The sequence below is a fragment of the Larus michahellis genome, chromosome 6 (assembly GCF_964199755.1).
Source record: "Larus michahellis chromosome 6, bLarMic1.1, whole genome shotgun sequence".
In the NCBI taxonomy this organism is placed as follows: Eukaryota; Metazoa; Chordata; class Aves; order Charadriiformes; family Laridae; genus Larus; species Larus michahellis.
In genome coordinates, this window is record NC_133901.1 from 51,269,266 (window position 1) to 51,285,602 (window position 16,337).

The window sequence follows — 16,337 nt, forward strand, 5'->3', positions numbered from 1 at the left end:
TCAAAGAACAGGTAGTCCTGGAGCCATCAAACACCCGGGGAGGGATCAGAGCATCTACAAGATAGGACTTCAAAGCAAATACACCATCTGGGACACTGAGTCTTCACTGATCCAAAATGGATGAGAACTGACAAGCTAAATGTTCATCACAGAAGTCCCCCGCCAGCTGGTAGGTGCTAGGTGACCTCCAGAAAGGTAATTTAGCCAACTGTATTTGGCCCAATTCCTAGTGTACAGCTCTCCAAAAACTATCAATACTACTGCAAGACAAACAGATCTGTAAAACAGGTACCTGCTTATTGCTGCATGGGAACAGCCCCTCCGCGTTTGGAGAGAAGTCTGCTAGCTGGGGGACTGCATTAGCAGGCTTTCTGCTCCAACCAGGAAAGAAATGTACCTACACTGAACAGCTTGTGATGTATTCCTAGAAAGACAGCTGTACTACTTAGACAGTGGAATAAGTCTGTACCTGCTGGAACCGGAATGATTCTGATCTCTTTTTCTGGTTCAGTTGCCACTCCTTAAAATGAAGCACAGCTTCATCAACGGTGAGTATGCCCATTTTCACTTGCTCCTGTAACGTAATCAGCTGCCGTTGACCTGGGGTTTTCATTCCAGCAAATGGATCGTATATGCTTGATTGAGACAGGTCCCTTACAGGCCTGACTATTGTCTCTGAAGAGAGAACAACACCAAAAATATTATTGAATACTATCCGCTGTCCTCACTGAGTACAACGGAACGCAAGCATGCTTGATATAGCAGAGATACAAAAAAAATATAATAAAAATCAATATTACAGATGGAATGTTTCCCTAACCGTAAGAGTGTTTTGTCCTTATGCCATCCTGCCATTTGTCAGGGCTAAAAATCCAGCTGAGAGGCAGCCTCATATGCCAGTCTCCCCCAGGGATAATCTCTGTTCTTGAAAACATCATTTAAGTGAACAGCACCAAACGTACTCCTTAAAGTGCTCTGCTTCCCCACTGCAAAAACGTCTCTCTCTTCAGCAATCCACAGAACAGAGCTTTCACCTTGGCAGTCACAAAGCTAGACTCTTCCTAGGTAATCTGCACAGCGTAACTCCAGAAACAGAAAGGTGAAAACTCACCCTGCTGATGCTGGCTCTTTGTAACTCATTTGCAACATAAAGAGGAGCTCCCAACACATGAGATAAAAGCTCAGATGTGGTTCCTGGCACTCTGGTAGCACACAGGATAAGAGGTGAAAGAATAAGGACACGGTTTTGGAAGTGCAGAGATTAATGGCAAGCAGTTCACTAGAGGTTAAATCCCAGGCAATAATGATCAACAAGCAGTGTCTATATCCAGAAGATCAAAAGTGGGACACCGACTCCATGAAGTAGTACGGGTCACAACATAAAAAAAGGACTTCAGTGATCCTTATGATACTGATTGAGGATAAATTCCAAGACAGGGGATACGTACAAGTATGTGATAAAAGGGTACCCCTCTCACACTCCGCAGTTACAGAAAGTTTCCAGTGTCACGCAAGGTCAGAAAGGCTGGGTCATTCATATAGGACTATTATCCCCAGAGCCTTGTAAAACAGACTATTCTGTCACACTTCACGCAAATGAAGCTATCTCAGCAGATTTGCTTTTGGATTACTGGAAAAATTTTCAGGGTGAACTTAGGACTTACCTTTCTTAACCCTTCCTCTAGGAACATAGAGATTCTCAGGTCTTTGAGCTTTCTGTGCAAAAACTGTAAAACAAACAGTCTTTGATACTGAAATGCATCTCACGAAGACAGAAATTACAAGGATAAATATGGGAAGCATACACAATTCTATACTGCATTACAGCTTCCATTACCCTACTAAGTTCATTGAAGAAAACAAGGAGTTGTACAATAGACCTCCCCTTCTATTGACCTCAAAGAATTTATCTCGCCAGCTCCAAGAGAAATCTGGACACACTTTCCCCACAGTCCCGTCATGGGGAGAAGGAGAAGTCACTGAAATTACTCTCCCACATGTTACCGTAGTTCTTGATGGAACGTTTGTGAAATACGACCAAGATTTCCAAAATTGCCTAGCAAACTAAGAGGCACAATTTTCTTCAGTTTCAATTAAACCCCACCTCAGAGGGAGGTACTGAGGTATAGAATCCTGTCCTATAAAAATGTTATTGAATCAATGATACCATTACAGAGCTTGATTATGTCCTTATAATATCAGGATCTTTCCTATTTAATTGGATTTGTTTATGCTATTTGGGGATAATCTGTCGTCCTACTGCCTTCATTAAGAGCAAGCTCAGGCCAAGACCTCAAGGTACAACATTGCCACATTTTCAGAGTAGAGTAGGCAGAAGATGAAAAACAGATCAAAATTGGATCCCAAAGGTAATCCAGCTCTTATAGAGTGAGAAAGACTCCAGAGCTAAATAATTCAGGGGTCTCAGAAATGTGTACATTTTCTTGGCATTTATTCAGCAACTGGAGCCCGTGTCAAGGCCATTGTACAGTTGACTAGTATATAGTTTAAGTCCTGGTACCCAACTCACTTTTGGAGATGTACAGCTCATTGTCCGGCTGTGGAGAGCTGGATTCTGGTCTTGGAACAGGAACTGGAGGTCTGCTAGCCATTTCCTGTGGAAAAGTATCTTGTTCCACTGAGTAGTATACATCTTCACCGTACCGCTGGTAAACTTCTTCCTCTGAATCTGGCACATCTATGCTACTGCCTGTAACAGAGCAGAGTTTGTAAGAAAAACAACCTGGCCACTTCACTGAACACTGGATCCCTCCAGATGCACTATGTATTCTCACCATATTCTTACCAAGCTAGCCATTTCACAGGCAAAACCATCCAGTTTTGCAGTGACTTAAAGTGCCAAAGCCCTTCAAGACATGACTTGATAGAGAAACAGTTAATTCAATTAATTCCAATTAATTAACATATCATAACAGTTAACAAATCAGAGCACTGGTTTCCAAAGGCTACTTGTGGTGGTCTACAAAGTACTACAGAGAATTGTTCCTTTGTCTGAAATGAGCAATCGCCATCAGCTGACAATATATTTGATCTCAGAACAACGTGTCTCGGAGGGAGCTGGGTATGCACATCTGAACTAAACAAGACCAGCTACCATTATACCACCTCATCATCTCCATTCTATTCTCACTCTTAGCATGACTGCAAAATCATCATCTGCTGTCATACCTGATTTAAAAGCTAGCTTCCCTCTGTTTGCGTGCTAGCAAAAAGAACTAAGAGCCCCTGGGCTAACTCCCTGCTTTGTCGCCAAGTCACAAGTGAACACCCTAACCACTGGACTGACTTTCCTTTAGTGATGTTGCAACACCTAGTTGAGTCAAGGCAACGGGACTGCCAGAGCATTGGTGTTGGCAGGGAAAACAGAACAACACGTTAAGGTCCCCAGACTTAATCTTGCTCTGGGTCACCCACAAAAAGTGAGCCTGTATCCCATGCAACCTGGTGAGTCAGCATGGATGTCAGGGGATAGCATGGAGCTAAGGTCTGGCTTTGATCAGAGAAGGCAGAAGGAGCACTGAAGAGACAGAGTGTAGATCAGGTTTGGGAGACAGTAGTTATTTTCCTCTTTCCAGGCTGCTGTTTTCAATGGATGGACTTTTCAATAAAGCATCTACATTAAAATTCATCACTAAGTTATGCTGCCCTACTTTATATGCAGCCTCTGCCCGTGAGGGGAGCCTGCACCCACATCAGGACACTCAAATTAATTCCCATCACTAAGATAAGGACAAAACACAGCCATTCCTGAATAGATACCAGCTGTATGCTTGCACTCATTGGTAGGCAGGGAATGGAACTAGAAATCACTCCTCTTTGGTAAGAAACTAACCGCATTTGTGAAATCACCTCACAATCTGCGTTTTCTGTTGTGCCTTGTTTGTACTCACTAAGGCAAAGCTATTATCTGTGTCAAACAGTGTGGATGAGCTGCTATCCTTAACAGATCAAGGAGAAATCTCAAGTTCCATTTAATTGCTTTAACTGTGCTGCTGCCATCCCTCCCTCCAAACAGGTCTCACCTTCTAAAAACTTGCGGAGCATTGAGTCTTTCGTAGTTAGAGAAACTTCATCTCTGTCAACTGGTGTGTCTGGTTTGGACTGAAGCATCTCTACATCTGGAAAAAATCAGGAAGATGAACCTGTCGATTATGCTCTTAAACACGTGGAAGAATGTAATATAATACAAAATGATGTGGGATTTCTGACCGGACCTTTGGTCTATGGTGAAAACCAAAGAGGAAGCCAGGCAACTGACCAGACATTTGCCTCAAAAAAGGCCCCTAAGTTGCTATGTTCAGTCCACTCTGCACAGATCTTTGCCAGCTGCCTGATGCTTATGCTTGAGGGTGACTAACACTGCTTATTGAGAAGTTCCAACAAGGCTCCAAACAGGCACTGAGGATTAGCTACTATTGAGAGTGTGTTGGCCAGGTGAAGGTTTTGGCCTCTGCACGGTGCTCCTGAGAGGCCAAACTGAGTGGAAACTCTGTGACGGCAAAATAAGACATTAAGGGCAATTTACCCATGACACACAATATAGTATTTGTTTTGTTTATTGGATAAAAGTCAAAACAGCTAGGTGAGTTAATTAGTTGGACTGGAAGGTGTTTAGAGGGTCAAAAGATAATTTAGTATTGAGAAAGGAGTGACAACAAACAGCAAGATACTTTGCTAAGTCATTGTTTTGACATGAAGAATCCTGGTTTTAAAAAAAGTCAACGTCATCATAACCCTAAAACTAATCCTAAAACTAAAATAAAATGTTAGGCAACCATGCTCTTAATGATACTAAAAACAAGAGTGATAGAAATGAACTGTTGAGGTTTATTGATATAAGTGAATTGTTGAGGCATATTGTGAAATACGTATTACTATGTGAACTAGATAGTTTGGGTTACATGAAATTTATCTATAAATTTCTTTTTAATATTTTCTGAACTTTCTTATTTTTGTCCTACAAAGCTGAGGAGATCACAAGAAAGGGATAACCATATGCTAGCGATATTTTGCTTTGTTAGAATGTTGCAGGGTTCTTTTAAAAAGAATAATTGTCAAAGGACCCACTGACAGTCACGTGAATGCACCCAACCTAGCTTTAACCTCCCAGGAATACCTCAAGCGTAGCCACAGCAATACTGCATGCTGTGTGGACTAATGACACCAGCTGCTTCTCAAGAGCTCTGCAGTCCATGCCAAGCTGCATGCTGCTGCAGCTAATCTGCTCACCGCCAACCTAATATAAATTTCACTTAAGTATCGTTGCACTACATGGAAGCACAGATTTGACATCTGAACATCCTAAAGAATCAGCGCTACAGACCTGTATTTTTCTGTAGAGCGTTTCCCACCTTGCAGCCACCTTGATTATTTTTAACATAGCTTTTTAGAAATGAACCTGTAGCAAATACAGGCCCAGAGGAAAGCCCTTACTTTATAGATTTGGGGACGGAACAGAAAGTGACAGGTGTGCAAAGTTCCTTTCATTCTCTGGGGAAGGAACAGTGTCTTCCCAGTTTTGGTTGTGCTCTGCAGGATTACTAAACCAGCTGTGCAACAGGATACTGCAGCATTTGTTTTCTGTCACATAGTCAATGTAGTTAAATTCATCAACTAATCAGTTCTCCTTAAAAGACATAATTGCCACCTCGCTAACCTCTTGCGCATGGGCCTGTTTTGCATACAGATGAGACCTAACATCTCACCCATGTACCAAAACTGAAGAGAAGTTCTCGACTTCATCAATGACACTTTCTATTCCACTTGCTGCAAAAACAGGCTAGTGAGACAGAAGCGACAAGGTGGTGGTGCACACAAACTTTGGGTATCACAGGAAAGGTCCCCAGATTTTCCAGAGGCTATTGGAGAAAGTTGGTCTGAAGGGTTAGCAGGAAGAGGGCTAAGCATTTCCTAGATGTCAGAATTTAGTAGCTAAAAGATATTTATGCAAAGAGTTTCAGTTTCCCTTTGCAGGGTTTAAGGCTTCAGAAGGGAGCTCAACCAAGGCGCGAACAGACAGACATACAGAAGACAAGTTATGATCTACAGACCCTTCCCAACAGCTAAAATATCCATGTGTGGGCACCCTTTACAAAGTAGTAACACCCTTCCCCCTTTAAACATTTGCAAACACTAGATACCAGGTATTCCTGCACACAAAGTAAGCTACCTCTTTGCAGAGGCCAGTCCTTTATTATGCACGACAAAGGCTTCAATGTGTTGGCATAAACCACAACTCAGAACTTTATAAGCAGTTACATTTTTGTGCACAATTCCCTCAGTTTACTCAAGGATAACAAGGAGGCTGCTGTTTCTTGCACTAACTAAGGAAAAAAAAAAAAGAAACAAAACAAAGAGGACAGTGTTGAAAGCTTGGTCTCAAGAGAATAAAAGTGGTAGAGGAGGGAGAGGATATGCAAGTGAGTAGAGTAAGGGCATCACAACTTACTCATATGTGAACTAACATCTACTCTTTAGGTGTTGGAGATCGGCGAATTACAGGACAATAGATTTTAGTCAGCTAAAATTCCCTAGGATAAAGGATTAAATCTCTGCATGAAACTCACACTATCTAGGGTCTGAGTGTCAGTTCATAGATATGCAACAGTGCTAGGAGTCCAGACTTGTTTCCACCAGCCCTTGGCCACTGCCACTGTCTGACCTTAGACAGAGGAAATTCAGCCTCTTTCCCCAAGCAAAACAGCATCATAACACACACAAACCAGGCAGTTTCATAGTCACACAAATCAAACACATTTTCAGCGCTTTCAAGAATCCTTGCTCTCAGAGCCCCTCCTGCACATAACTCCAGCCTACTATAAATACTGTTTTGCAAAAAAAAAAAAAAGAATCCAGCAGGAGGTGCTGGTGAAAGGAAAGCAGGAAAGGCAAAGCACTTAATCCAATGCTGTAGTTCATAGTACCAGATTCATATGATGGAGATAACTCTCCCTTTTAGCTGTTCAGCTGCTGTTTGTTACAGTGTGTGAGTGATTCAGCTAAATGACATTTAGCTGCAACCTGCACCAACCTGGAGCATATTCTGGAAAACTATGTTTAACTTTACAGGTATTTGAAAAGTGTCATAAGAGGGAAGTGCTCTTCTGAAGTGAGAACAATTAGATTAATGATAAAATATTAAATAAGGCAATTCAATCTTATTATTAAAGAAGAGCAAACAAGGTAACAGCAGAAGCTACTAAGTTCCCACTTTTGGGAGGAGTACTTTGGTTAGGAGTACTTTATAATCTACGCTGCTCAGGGCATTAAGACCTCCCTGGGAAAGAATGCTCCCCTCCAGCAGAAGGGGAGGCAGTGTTCTGTAGATGAACAAAATCTTTTCCATTTTTTTTTTTTTAATTCCATCATTTATCTCAAAACTTAAAGGGACAACTAGCAATTCAACACAGGTGTGTGCAACTCTTATGCGGCATCAGTTTAAGCAAAATTGGGCCCTTGCATAGCCTCTGTGCTTTCTCTGTAAATGTTTCCCCAGGATCAAATGCAGAGAGAAAAGAACACCACATAAAAATGCATTGAAAAATCAGAAGCAGAATGAAGAATACAAGAACTAACAGAACAATCCAATATTCTAGTATTTGCTACTACTTGTAACTCATTACAATGGCTCCAGTCCTATGTTACCCTATTCTCGAAACAGTTCCTGTCAGACAAATTGACCCTACGGTAGCTAACCTTCCTTTGATCAGTCTCTGAAACAAACTGCTGGAAGCACACCTTGAGCACAATAAATGGGCATGCTGCCACAGTATGGTTACACTTAAAATAGCCCAGGTATTGTCCTCTACACCACAGCCATAACTACTCACATATGGGCTACTCTGACCTGGAGAAAGTACCTCAGTAGAAGTCATTTATAATTTCCTAGAGAGTTCTTCATCCTCACAAATCTTTAAATCTGTACAAAAGCTTGAAGCCTTTATTTGTGATGGCACTTCTAAACCAGCCAGCACCCCCACTTCAGTGAGGGCTTGCCTGTGTGCTGGTATTCTAAATAATATTGAAACAACTTCACTTTGAGAGAATCAATCTAAGTGTCAAGCTTTGTGCCAATCTAACCTTATCTGTTACAATATAGGTAGATTTTAAGCACTCCTCAGATAAGTTGTAAATATTCTTCAGGCAAAGTCTAACAGACTACATAAGAAACACAGAGATTTTCAGTAAAAGACTCCTGAATGCAAGGTAACAGAGATTTGTGTGCAGGAGCAATACGCTGGGAGAACTCCAGAAGAAGCAGGAAGCACACTCACATTCCTTGCTGAGGTATTACAGATAAGCCATATACATCATCTTACCAATGAGAAAAACATTTTAAAACGCAAACTCATTCAGCTCTGCTTTTCAGTAAAGGAATTATAAGTATCTACGTTTAGGGACAGCTTGGGTTTTTACCTTTCTAATCCTACTAGCCTTGCAGAGCCTGCAGTGCTTTTGCACACCAGAACTTTCTGGGGCTGTTCCCAGAGACCTCTGCCACCCTGCTGATGTGGCTGTGCTTGCAAAAGCTCCCCCTAAAGGACAAATGCCCGTTGGGCCTTTGCTACTGAGAAGGCTTAGGGAAAGCACCCTGAGTTAGACTGCAAATGCCCAACCCTTCCCATCCCATGGCAACTTTTCCTAGCTCTCCATCTCCATGCCTGTCAGCCAAGCAAGCTCCGTTTTGTGTATTCATCCAAAACACCAGCCAAACTCCTCCTGAGATCTGTCAATCAGAGTAAGTGAGGGCAGTAAAACCTATGTACTTGAACTGTTTAACTTAATGTGGCTTGTTTGACAGAAACAGGCAAGAAGACATGGATGCAAGCAACTGAGCACACTGAGGGAGGTGGTGATCTTCAGCAGCGAAAAAGAAACAGACACCTTAAAACAATTAGTTCTTCCACCAACAGTCTGCAGAGCTGGCAAATGGTTTTCTTGACAGGAAGCAACACTGATCTAAATCTGAACCAATATGAAAATATTTTCAGAGTCCAGTTCAAAAGTGGTAAATTACAGGGAGCTTGATTTGCATCAATACCCCCTGCATAGTTTCGGGGAGATCTGGATGTTTCAGGGGTCAAAGACGACAAGCTGAGCTTAGTGGTTTTCAGCATGTTTTTACCCCTCCACAGAGTTGGTCAATCAGCCCCATTCAGAGGTGCGCTGATTGCGGGCAGAGTTTCAAATGTCTAGAAACTCTCACTCCCATCACTGTGAACAGCAGCGGCTTTATTCCTAAGGAGTCCAACCAGCCTTACTGCTTATCTCCACCTGAAGGCAGAATAATCCTGGGTTTGGTAGCAAAACTATCCTTGCAGCAGTCAAACAAAACTGCAGAGGAGAGTTTATGATTTCAGGCAGAGATCTGACCAAGTCTTCTGGACTCCATAATCAATGAAAATGTGTTTTATAACATCATTTAAAAAGAGGAGAAACATATAAAAGAGGATCAGATCATATAAAATCATATGAAAGAGGAGAAAACCAGCCCAGGACAGATATAGTCTATATGCAGAAGTGTTTCAGTAAGAAAGCTTTTCCACTGAAGCAGCACACTTAAAACTGCAGAAACACTAGAACTCCTTATGCAGGTACTCAATCTACAATAAGCTAGATCCTCTGCTCATCATGGGAATCATAAAATATATCAGTGGGATGAAGCCAGACCAAATAGGCAGCTCAGTAAGTGCTTAACATAGGTACTCAACTTGATATTTGCAATTGGCCTCACTGAATATTAAAGGAATGGTGAAGAAGTTAAATATCTGCATATTTATCAGAATTAGCTCTGTGTTTTTAGCAATAAACCAAGTGGATTAGAATAACGATTTTTCAACTATAATCTTTACAGTACACGTATTTCAAGGTATTCATTTTCTTTTGTTCTCAAGCTGTTGAGGTAGAAACTCAGCACTTGCTTTTCAGTTTCCCAGTTGCCAGTAAGATCACATCTTACATAGTGTTCTTTTCCACCAGTGTCTGTGAGTCAGAGTGTCCCTACCTCCCTGGGTCTCAAGAGGGAGAAGCAGGACATGGCAAAAAATTTGGTCTCTTCCAAATGCTAACTCACTTGCTCAGGGTTCAGTTCATCCTCAAAACATGGAGGAAACAGCTCTTGATCTTGTACACTGGCAATCCGAGAAAGGTTTAGAGCAATTTTATCAGCCAGCTAACATCAGAACTGGAGCGTGGTTTCCTTGTTGCGAAAGCAGAAAAGCTATAACCAGCCCTTACTCTAAAACTCAACTGAGGCGCTACTATGTATAACAGAGACAGACCAGCTTAGCCCTCTTGGATGGGGGCTCTGAGCAACGTGATTAATTGAAAAAGTCTCTGCTCACTGCAGGGGAGTTGGACTAGATGACCTTTATAGGTCTCTTACAACCTAAACTATCCTACAATTCTGTGATTCTACGAATATACATACAGAGATCTTCTGAGGCACCAGGGACAAATCCAGCCATGGATTCATAAAGCTCTTCATCGGAGCCAGGATTCAAGGAACATTTCATTAACAGGTCAGTGGACAAATGAGCCATGGACTCATAAACAGACTCATCCTCCTCGCCTTGCATCAGCTCTTCCTTAATGTGGGTCTTCAGCATATCTGCAGTTTCCTGGAGAGGAAGGAGGGCAAAAAAAAATATGTTCAAGTCTCACTTAAATAAAGAATCTGGAGAATTAAAGCAAGCAAAAGATATCTTACTCTCCCACTGCTCATGGAAAAAACCTTCTAAATGTAGCCTATTTGCAAAAACTAAGGCTTCTCAAAGGAATTAAATCCCCACTACAGATGTGCAGGCCTAGCCTTCAAGATCTATGTTGTAATAAGACACAACGAAGGTGAAACAAGTTGATGCCAACATATTCTGAATAGCCATTACAGCCTCTCATCTCCTCAATTTCACATCCTACCTGATGTTTGCAAACTCCTAGAATATAAGCAAAGCTCATTCTAAAAATACAAACGCTTGTCAAAGGCTATTTTCAGATAAGCGTAGCTGACCATAAGGGGGAAAGCATGCCACATGCGGAGCACTTTCAAGAAAGCAGTTTTAGCTTTGGTGTAGATTCAGTTTCAGTTTCTTGGCGTTAGCACCAGCACGTAACACCCAGAGTGGGAGTACACAGACCCTTTTCTGTGAGATTAACAGGAAACCTCACAGCAGGCAGCTGTTCATGTAACACAGGCAACTTTCGATTCACAGGACAGCAGAACCCTTTCCCACATATTTGTAACGTGGGCTGGGTGTGGAGGGAGGGCAGTGCAGATCACCAAACCATGGAGGTCTTTACCAAAGCACGCAAGGGTACAAAATCTAAAGCTTCATCCTAGCCTCCTCCCCAAGTTCCAACTGTGTCACAAGCACAGCCATCTTAACTAGTTGCAGTACTACAAGATATTCTTCCATCCGTAACTGCCACCTCATGGGCCTTCAATCCACAGGACGTGTGTCAAAACTGTCTACACATGCTTCCCTCCACAGTCAAAATGTGTCAGGCAGGTAGCTCACACGATGCTTTAGGAAGGTGCAGAGCAACTTTCGCTAGAGAGAAAATTAGGTGAGGGGTTTATTGGTATTTTCAGATATCCACTCTGGTACTGCTACTAAATCCATAGTGCTTCTAGTAGCTACCTTGCAGCGGACACGCTGGTGCAGATCATTTTTGTGCTCTGGTACTAAGCTGCACATATAGCTTGATGGTCAGTAAGCAGGACCCACTCAACACAGCTCTGTCATTGTGCTGGTGGAGAGGAGGACACGGGAGGAGCACGGTACTACAGTAAGAAGTTGGAAGGACTTCCTAAACATTTTTAACTTACCCCAATGCAGAGATTTTAATCACACAATTTACAGTTTCTGCAGCCCTCCTGCTCTGAGAACAGGGAATGACCTTTATTTAGCTCTAATGTACAATCCTAAATTCATGCTTATGTGAAGAAGCAAGCCCCAAGTCTAAGAACCACCCATGCCTCCTAAATAGGGCTTAAACACTACTGCAATTGGCTGGCAGAACCACACTAAAGCTGACAGATCTACCACCCACCATTCAGACAACTACTAGGCACAATTACACACAACTTTTCAACTGAAAGCAAAGGCAAATAAAATCTGCTGAAGAATTCATGTGATCTGAGTCAAGGAGCTGCTTGTTATTTTGAAGCACAAAGGCTGGAAACAACTGAAATGGAAAAGAAAGGATAAACCCCATGCACAAGCACAGAAACAATTGCCTGGTGCAGCTGCGGTCAGGTCTGTGTCATAATCCGGAAAAGTCAGAGTGCTTTTTTCTGGGGACAGGGTTAGTGCAAAGAGAACTGAATTGTGAACTGGGCTCCCAGAGAGACCAAGCAGGGAACGGACATCATCTTAATGCAGGAAGAAATGAATTTCAAGTGGAGCAGGCAGACTACACAGATAAACTATGAATGAGCTAATAAGCGATGCAGTCATAAAGCACCTCAGACTGCAGCTTCTCAAACATATTCTGTTCCCGTATTACTCCCTAAAGTAATGGGATGAAGGGGCTGCAGCTTTACCAAGATCAGAGGTTAGAAGAGTACACTAGGCACAGGCCACATCCCTGCAGAAACTCCATTAGATGGATGGATGGATGATAAGGAAATCCAGCATGGCGGTCTCTGCTTCCATCTTATTTGCTGTGTGCAAAAGCCCCAAAACTTCCCCAGCTCCAGAGATGCACCCAACCCTCCAGCCTGCAAGCTTTCAGTGTGGCTGGATGTCTGTCTTCTACACCCTACCACTCCGCATTGCGCCCTTTATTACCACATCACTCCTGCTCCCCCAACACCAAGCTTGGCACTACTGCCCACACCTGCTGTGGGACAATGTAGAAGGACTGCTGCTCCCTCTTACCACGTATTCATCAATGAATTGGCGAAGGTCCTTAAAGCCATGCTTTTCTGCTATGGTGTTTGGATAGTGGCCGTATTTGTTGGCTACACTGTAGGCCTGCAGTGCTCCAGGACACGTAAGCAGCAAGGCAGTGAGGTTCTTCAGCCCATATCTTGCAGAAAAGTGAAGCAGTGTTGGCAACTCCTCATCCCTCTGATCTGTGAGAACAGGAGCCTATTAGAATCCAAGTTTCTCTCTAGCAGCAACAGAGCTAGCAGGTGAGACACAAAATTTATAGCAAACGTACAGACCAAAGCAGGTGTGAAAACCCTGAGAAGTATATATACTGTTTCAAAATGGAGCTAACTGCGCAAATTAACTGAGGCACCTAGTGCACCTCCAGGCTTGAGTCCTATGACCTTTAGTGGGGAATCTGGCACTGTAACACCTTAACTTATGTAGAATCAGTTTTGCAAGGACCTCCTAGATCATCATTCCAGCAGGATACATCTGCTGTAAGGAAGTCATGTCATGGTGCCACACCAACTGCTGAGTGCCCACTGTGCACCTTAGAGTAGAGTCATGGGGTTGGGGGAAAAGGACGGAGCTGGGAAGAAATACCACATGGAACTGGGAGAAGAACAAGGGAGAAAATATGGGAGACATTTTGGGGAGCATCATCGTTTCACGTTGGTTGTGTTTGACACTGTCTACATAGCTGCATCTGTCACAGTGCAAGGAAGTGAGATTGATCCACGTAATTAAAAAAAGGATCATCCAGCCTAGATGACAATCCCCCTTCCACAGGCTTCATCAGAAATTTAGCTTCCTGGATGAGATCCAAGATTTTTGAGACAACCTGTGCAGGTACCACACACTGCAGTGTTAAGGTGCTCCAAGGTGAAACAACTGATACAGATGAAGTTTAAAACAAAACCAAAAATCTTTTAACCTACTTGTTGTCATATCTTCTTCTTCCAGCTGGTTGATTCCAAACAGGTGCAAGCCACTGGCAGGAATGTTCTTCTTCAGTGACTCAGTCAACAGTTTGTCCAGTGCTTCTATGCTGTATGGCACGATTTTAAAGGCCTAGATAACAGTGGAAAGTGATTTTGTTTGGGAGAGTTTGGACATTCAGTTAAGGTGAATTAACCTTAAGTTAAGATGAGATTTATAAGGTGTTTTTTTATTTAGCATGTATCAGAGAACCGTAGGCAGAAACAATGTTAGCAAAAAGGTAGCAATGTTCAGGTCAAGCAAAGAACATGAATACTTTCCTGGGCCAGAAACAGAGTATCATTAATATGAGCAGATGAGAACCATATGCTCCACGAGAAGACAGAGTACAATGAGAAAGTCACTCATGCAACTGGAAGCACAGAAAACTGTTAATTCCTACTTCCTTGACAGGTATAATCTTACTACGGAAACTGTTCCAATGAAGTGTCACTCTTGCTCTAGGTGTGAGCTATTCCATTTTGAATTGCTTTGGTGTACACTCTGGGTTTGGCTTATGGACTGGTTCTTAGCCAAAGACTGTGAAGCATGCCTATTCCCCAGTCAGAGGCACAGACCAGTACTAACTGGTCCACAACTTGAACCAAAAAGAAAGGGAAAGACAGTCCCCCCTGCCCCAGGTATGCTGGTGACTAACATTACTCTGTAGGTTTCTGCTACATGCAGGCAGGCAGCAAAGACAAGACACCTGGAGAACTGCTTGTGCACGCTTTACCCCTCTGATAGCATTCAGGTATCCCAACTGTGCTAAATATGAGAACTCAGGAGTGGCTTTAAAGAAATACATGCTAAGAATCACCTCTGTCAGGCAAGATCATGGAGCAGATCCTTCTGGAAACTATATGAAGGCATATAGAAAATAAGGAGGCGACAGCCAGCGTGGCTTCACTAAGGGTAAATCATGCCTGATGCATCTAGTGGCCACTTACAATAGGGTTACAGTGTTGGTGGGTAAGGGAAGAGCAACTGACATCATCTGTCTGACCTGTGCAAAGCATCTGACACTGTCCTGCACAACATCCTTGTCTCTAAATCTACAGGAAAGACAGGGAGGGACTCTTTATAAGGAAGTGTAGTGATAGGCTGAGGGGTAATGGTTTTAAAGTAAAAGAAGGTAGATTTAGATTAGATATTGGGAAGAAATTCTTTACTCTGAGGGCAGTGAGACTCTGGACAGGTTGCCCAGAGAAGCTGTGAATGCCCCCTCCCTGGAGGTGTTCAAGGCCAGGCTGGATCGGGCTTTGAGTGACCTGATCTAGTGGACGGTGTCCCTGACTATGGCAGGAGGGTTGGAACTAGATGATCTTTAAGGTTCCTTCCAACCCAATCCATTCTGTTATTCTATGAATAAACAAATCATTTTATGTTACTCTACTTCATTCAGCTAGTATGAATCTTTGCTACCTTCTCACATCTTTTCCAAGAACACTTAGGTACAAATTTCCAAACAATTTATTTCTTTACGATACTTTCTGTTATATCGAGTTCTGTCATTCCAATCTTTTCAAGTCATCAAGGTCTAACTGTGAGTGTTGATTGACTGCTTTTTTTTTTTGTTAGTTGGATAGCCTGAGGCACCTAAGCCAGCTATTTGCTCCGGAGACAGAAAAAGCACCCATGCTTTTGACAAAAGGGGATGTTAAGATTATGTTAAAATCCCAAAATAAACTTGTATTTCTTCAATGCAGAAGAGCTACTTCATGGCAAGCGCTTTTGTTTATGTCCACTTGTGTAGCCTCTGATAGAGCTGGTTTCCAAAGCAGCTGTTTGCTAGTGTCATTACCTGGCACATGAACTGTACTGGGTTGGCCGCATTAACCAACAGACTGCTGATTTCCTCCATGTCGGTATGATAAGTGACGCTTGTTTCTCCCACCATCAAGTCCCCTGAATATATCTGCAGAGGCACGGTCCCAGAGGTTAAATCTTTGAAAAGAAAGAGAAGAAAGCACCATTAAGAGCAAACAGTGAGAATAAGTCTGCATCAAATACCTTGAGGATAGGAGGAGTTTGGAGATACTGCCAGCTGGATACCAGAACAGTTTCTCTTGTATTGAATTCATGAAGAGTCACGAAAAAAAGGAGATGATGTTGGTCTGAACATGAGGTAGGAAAGTACTTTGGAATTACCTTCTCATAGCCATGTCCATGCACATCACCTGTGACCTGCTAGGTCCTCTGCTAACACTAGTCTTGACCACTGATGTTAACAATACACCACATCAAACTAGAAAGCCTCAAATCTCTCCACCTCTGGCTTTCTCTGGATCAGTCTCTAAACCATGCCATAAAATATGACAGCTGGGGAATAGCAGGGGAGAAAACAGAAAAGTTACTAGGGATTCTGCGACCCCTGTCAGCCTCACTAGTCTCTGAATGAAATCAACTTAAAAGAATTCTAGCTTTGCAACTTTATTCATGGACAGGATTTATCTCTTA

General features: G+C 42.6%; 1 protein-coding gene across 1 annotated transcript in view; it reads right to left on the reverse strand.

Annotated features, from left to right (window-relative positions):
- The window catches only part of PIK3AP1 (phosphoinositide-3-kinase adaptor protein 1), a 46,078-nt gene that overhangs the window by 5,313 nt on the left and 24,428 nt on the right, over positions 1–16,337 (reverse strand). The window contains exons 5-12 of the mRNA XM_074593065.1: positions 15,682–15,824; positions 13,838–13,970; positions 12,903–13,099; positions 10,451–10,640; positions 4,044–4,139; positions 2,531–2,710; positions 1,665–1,727; positions 470–675 (exon numbers count right to left, since the gene is read on the reverse strand). Coding sequence (XP_074449166.1) covers positions 470–675; positions 1,665–1,727; positions 2,531–2,710; positions 4,044–4,139; positions 10,451–10,640; positions 12,903–13,099; positions 13,838–13,970; positions 15,682–15,824 — 1,208 coding nt within the window. The remainder of the gene's footprint in view (positions 1–469; positions 676–1,664; positions 1,728–2,530; positions 2,711–4,043; positions 4,140–10,450; positions 10,641–12,902; positions 13,100–13,837; positions 13,971–15,681; positions 15,825–16,337) is intronic.